Source organism: Raphanus sativus, unplaced genomic scaffold, assembly GCF_000801105.2.
Source record: "Raphanus sativus cultivar WK10039 unplaced genomic scaffold, ASM80110v3 Scaffold2697, whole genome shotgun sequence".
NCBI lineage: Eukaryota > Viridiplantae > Streptophyta > Magnoliopsida > Brassicales > Brassicaceae > Raphanus > Raphanus sativus.
Genome location: NW_026618005.1, coordinates 8,430 through 14,288, shown reverse-complemented (window position 1 = coordinate 14,288; position 5,859 = coordinate 8,430). Strand labels below are relative to the sequence as shown.

At 36.3% G+C, this 5,859-nt stretch overlaps 1 protein-coding gene across 1 annotated transcript; it reads right to left on the bottom strand.

The window, feature by feature from the left end:
• Positions 1 to 8: 8 nt before the first annotated feature.
• On the bottom strand, positions 9 to 4,472 carry LOC108812752 (dynamin-2B; the record flags this gene model as incomplete). The annotated part of the gene is given in 18 exon segments (XM_057000522.1): positions 9 to 56; positions 58 to 93; positions 203 to 287; positions 570 to 623; positions 625 to 695; positions 783 to 866; positions 1,128 to 1,247; positions 1,338 to 1,439; positions 1,787 to 1,934; positions 2,339 to 2,624; positions 2,627 to 2,674; positions 2,818 to 2,935; positions 3,102 to 3,163; positions 3,489 to 3,581; positions 3,691 to 3,811; positions 3,928 to 3,978; positions 4,231 to 4,319; positions 4,322 to 4,472. Coding segments are annotated over 18 exon segments (1,665 nt in total), but the record flags the coding sequence as incomplete, so codon positions are not given.
• Positions 4,473 to 5,859: the final 1,387 nt, after the last annotated feature.

The following is a 5,859-nucleotide window of genomic DNA, read 5'->3' as shown; positions in this document are numbered from 1 at the left end:
TCTTTGTCTTTATCTTTATCTTGGAAGAAATTTCTTTTCAATGATTTCAAGCTACCCACCAGTTGATGACCCATCTGGCTGAGGACTAGATGCCTGATTTACAAGCGAAACAAGAATTTTTTACATCATTACTATATATAAAAAAAAATTGAAACCACTATCCAGTGAGTGAATTCAGATCGATTTTGAGATAAAGGCAAACCCTGTTTAAGAGAGAGTTCTCTGCATCTTGTCCCTTTTTAGATGATCGCCCTTTAAGCTCGTCCTCACGACGCTGCCTTTCCATTCTGATAAACATAGTAAACGGTAGTGAATATGCATCATAATGAAATAAGCTTGTTAATGTGTATGTTATAAATTCAGGACTTGTGCGACAAATGATGCAGCTATCGGACTACTAAGAAAGGTGAATATGTAACTGTAGTGGACAACACAAAAGTAGACCCATTTGACATGGTTAACCATCGTACAATTAAAGAAAGAAACTAGAATAATGATCAGTAGGTTCGATATGATAAAGCCACTAGAAATGACAGAACCGAAAGCAAAGGCAGGCAAGCTGATGTTACCTTCTTTGTACGAGGCGGATGAAGTGCTGAGGTGGTACAAACGCACGCTCCATATACTAGTGCAACTACCATCTTCTTAGCTTCATTCTTGAATCCATCAAGTGCGGCACTTGCTATAGCTACAACTGGTTTCGTGCTCATATTGATAAAAGGAACAGCTATTATGAAGATGAAAAAAAGACTACTTATATGAGTAATGAAAAGCACTATTACCTCTCTCTTAAAAGGAGGATATCTCCCAAGACCAGGTGTGGCATTAGCGGAAGCTGAAACTATATCAACAAGCACTCGGTGAACCTAATTCAGAAGGTAAGCAACCCGTTATGAAAAAAGCCTCAGAATAAAAATGAAACGTGACAGTATACACACAATAAGATTGAGTAGGACTCCAATAAATCTAGATCGTGACAATTAAAATATTATAGTGATATGTGTTGAACAGACCATGTCTAACAACTAACAAGCCGGTTTCGGGGTAATTTTAGCATTTCAATCCTATGCAGCTCAAGTTAGAGGAAGACAACACCATATAAGCTATAAGTACTAACATAGACACACCTCATCAACGCACAGACGTGCTGGGTCCTTAGCCAACTCAAGAACAATCTTTATCAACGATCTCAGCCCTTTCTCCGGAGATATAAGATAAGGTTGATAACCATCTGCTTCTAATACAATCTGAAACGGATAGAAATCAAACTTTCAAATTCCCATCTAAATTGTTTACTTGCTCATAAGATTTGGTACAAGAAAAATGCTGAAACCCACCCTTTTAACATTATTCAAGTCAAAGTATCTATCCAATGGAAGCTGCTTGATACGATTGGGGAAATTGCCTTCAAAACTTGCAACAACTTTCCAGCCACTTCCCTGTACCAAATTTTGTTAAAAAATATAATTTACTAGCTCCAAAAGTGGCTTCAGCACGAAAGGCACAATAACAAGATATGCAATTCAAAAACTTGCTCAGTGAAACGTAGAGCTGTTCTACATTAATAACAAAAGCACAACCAATATTGGTTTCATTAAATTCCTGATGATATAAGGCAAACTTCCGGAATTTTTATCCTCTACATTAAAATAGCACTACACTTTTCCGTGACAAGTAGAACAACGAAAAAGCTGATCAGTGATATTTACTAGGCAATGAGAGAGATATGCTCTTATTCAAAATTCCAGAATAAAGTATTGTTCAGTTTATGCATGAAAATACTCACTTCACCACCAGCCAAGTGGAGAAGAAATTTGTCCTCAAACTCACGGCAAAGCTCCAAAGCTATAGCCCTTGTACCTTCAGCACTGCTAACCAGTTGTTCACCAAGCCTTGATAATTCGTCCTGCACCATTTGAGACTTACCCTGGAGTCTGTGCATGTAAGAAAAGAATTTGAATGTTCAGAGTTTTCATAACCAAAACCATGTCCCTGAACAATCATCCATAATACTTTAAAAAAAAAAAAGACAGTAATCACATGGGAGATGAAAGAAACATATCAGATTCACAGAGGATAATCATCGACCAGTGATCACATATTGGGATAGAGCTTTGTAGTACATATCATGAGAAGTGCGTTACTGAGGATGGGAAAGTCCAAGTAACTAAGCCTAAAGATTGATTTCCACTTCAAAGATTAAAAAGAACGGGTAGGCTTTCATGCAGCAAATTGTAAGTCTCATCTAAACTACAAGTACCGAAAATATGCAAAACAAGCAATCCATTTTCATTTGCAAATATGACATCTTAAAGCAAACTTATGGACAGAGAAATACCCAGTTAAGATATTTGGTAGCCTGAGCTTCATTCTGCTACGAATCTGGCTAGCAAGGGTGTCCACCAGGGCAATTCTGCCAAGTTTGCTTTGTGGAGCACCCGTCAAAATGGATTTGAGGCTTTCACTCTCCGCACGCCAAGCAGTTTCTAAAGAGTTCTCACTACCTCCAGACTGCGCTGATGCAATTGCGACAGATTGACCAATAAGTGCAACCCATGGAATATCAGTTGTTTTTGGAGGTCCCTGATTTGAAAGAAGAGCCTGAACTGCTGCAAGCGCTTTTGGTTCTCTGCCGCCTGGTCAATTTTGCTGATAATTCCTACCGTCCTGGTGCCTATAAACAGGGAAATATGTGAATTTTTTTGTTACAGCATTATATTGAAAATCCAATAGTTTAATCCAAATATAGTAACGGCAACCGCAGTACTTCAAAAATATAATGAAGGGGCCTCGATGATGAAAATTTAATGTACTCACTGTCTGAATCATACTCCTTCGCGGTCTTCAGAGCTCGAGAGGAAGAAATTTCAGACGCCTGACTAGCAGGCACAATAACCAACAGTATGGCATCATTGTGCTGAGCATGTTCACCAATCTTGCCAAGAGAATAACGAAACAAATTACAAGACGACAGGAAAAATATGAAAATCAATCTATGTTGCCCTTTCAGCCAGAATGTCGAATAAAGCATGTTGAAAATGTGTATGGTTGAAAGGTTGACTTGGGGAATGACAAAGGCATCATGCAGTTCATAATCTTACCATTGAATCATCAACAATTCTCTGGTCCAGTCCAGGCAAATCAATCAATTTCAATGGTGGAGCTGCAATTTAAAGAGCACAAATATGTCATGATGATTACAGAAAACAGTAAGGAAACAATGGATATGTGAAAACAGTAAGTTAATGCTTCACAGCCTTCATTTATAAATATAACCGACATCCACATCTTAGCTTCAGATTCTACCCAAAAAAATGAAGCTGCTAAAGTCCATTTTAGTAAATCGTGGCAACACATTACAACTGAGCCATTCGTTGATGTCAGGGACATATTCAGATACAAAACTTATTTTTTTGATAATATGAATGTTAAATTGACCAATAAATGCGGCTTTAGAATTATGATTGTCCAAGTAAGAAAGGATTTACCAGTGCTTGTCCGGAGTTTCAGGTATATTTCATCACGACCCCTCCCTGTGGCTCCTTTGCCCAGCCTATCCTGTAGAGAATGTCTAAGGGCACCTAGAATACACCAATACAAAACAAACGGAAAACATTACATAAATAAAAATCCAATGAACTGTAGAAAGCTTTACAAATCATATATCCAAAAATGCATAGGGAGGCTTACTTGCAGAAACTTGTTGAGATTTATTGTCAATTTGCAAGATAATAGCCTTGCTGCTCAGAGATTCCTCCCTACTGAGGTCAATGATTATAGGAGCCCGTGTAGCACCATTCTCACCCGTCGGCTGACCATCGTAGTTTGCAGCAGACAGACACAACACAACAAAAGATGGTTAATTTTGATAAAATAAAAACTGAAGTAAACATACTCCCCCACACACTAAAAAAATATACAACTTACCAAAACTGGATGTCCAATAAGGCTATTCAAAACTGCAGACTTCCCAGCTCCCTGTTCCAGCAAGCAAAGCGAGAAAACTTTAGCCTCTTAAGTTATAATTAAATACACAAATTGAAATAACAAATCACAATTGTTAAGAAAAACTCGATCTGACAAGCTGCGAAGCGAAGAATGATTAAACTCCTAGGTTACGGGAACATTTCATCGAGATCCACTATACGGAATCTAAAATCTACACTTGATCATAGCATAGAAACTAAACACGAGCACATCGAAGAGAATAAGGAGAAAGAGGAAACCAACCACATTTCCTAGGGCAACGACGTTGAGAGAAGTAGCCGGGCGCCGAGAAGAAGAGCTCTCATCGGGATCTTCGTCAGCGAGTAGCGCCCCGCTTGTCTCATCGAATCGGAAAGCTGTGACAACTCCTCGATCGCCTCCATCGTGGTTTTCGCCGATTTAATAGTACGAGATCTGGAAGAAGAAGAAAGGGAGACACTAGATCCGAGAAGAGGAGGAATCGATAGTCACACGGGCGGTGGATTTACCGGCGATGGAGATAGGAACCGGAATTTCGAATTCGGTCGCGGCGGTGATAAGCTAAGATTTGTTTATTATGTATTCGTCGGGAGAGAGAATGAGGGGGAGCGAAGACAAGTCGTGTAACACCGAACCACGTAATAATTAATTAACAAAGATTTCAAATTTCAATAATATACAGAAATTTTATTAAGTAAAAAGACTATATAGAAAAAATAAGAAGTTTTGTTTTTGTGAACTAACGTAATAATTTCAATGTATAGCTACTACATTTTTTATTTTCTTATAATTAACATAAAAATTTTATTTGTTGATTTATATTTTTAGATAGACAAAATCGAAGAAAACAATTATATTCATGTGTGTATATATATATATATATATGTATATATTTATAAAAAAATTTCATTCCTACAAAAATTAAAATCATGTTTCCAAGTTTTGAAACGTTTTGTGTCCGTGTATCCGTTTCTGATTCCATGCAACTTAGATTCAAATTCTTCAGATATAATTTCCGAATTTCAAAATATTTTATATTTCTAAGGAACAAGACGGAATTGCTGATTTTTTAATTAAGAATGCTCGTTCTTTACATAGAGATCATTATTACATTGGTTGTTCTATTCTGATCTGGTTACTCATGTCACTTTAAGTTTGAGTAATAAAATATTCGTTTGTTGCCAAAAAAAGAGTCGAAAGAACTTTTCTACCTTTATTTTATAGATATATAAAGATAATTTTTGCCCTTATTTTATAGATATATAAAAATAGACAAAAAAAATCATTCCATAGTATACATTACATATTTTTTAAGCATATTATTGAATTAGATTTTAATGATATGATTTGGTTTCTTTATAAATATGGATAATACTATAAACTGCTACAAAGTTAGGTATATATAGAAAAATACAACTGAAAATGAGAGAAAAAAGCATATTTGAACTTTAACATCACATAATGCATAACTCTACCAGCTCTTCTCTCGCATATCTTTTAGATCGGAGAGATTATATAAGCTTTGCAGTTTCCTTTTGTTTTTGGCTTCCAATCAAGTATTTCTTCGTTTATACCTGATTTGGATGCTAAAAGTTTTGTTTTTTTATCTTTCAAAATTGGATTAGATTTCGTTTTCTTTCTTTATATATCTTATAGTAACTTTATTTTTAAATTTTATTTCCTTGTGTTCTATTACGGCTTTGATATGTGCTTTTGTAGGATTAATATCTTCATCACTGTTGACGTCGGGTTTTCACTCCAGATCCGATCCGAGATATCAACCCAAATGAAGTAAAGAACAAATTAAGACCACTGAATCCCAAGAAGAAACTACAGGTCCGAAAAGATCCAAGTCCACCCCTTATTGAAAGAGTCGTACACACTTAACGTGGG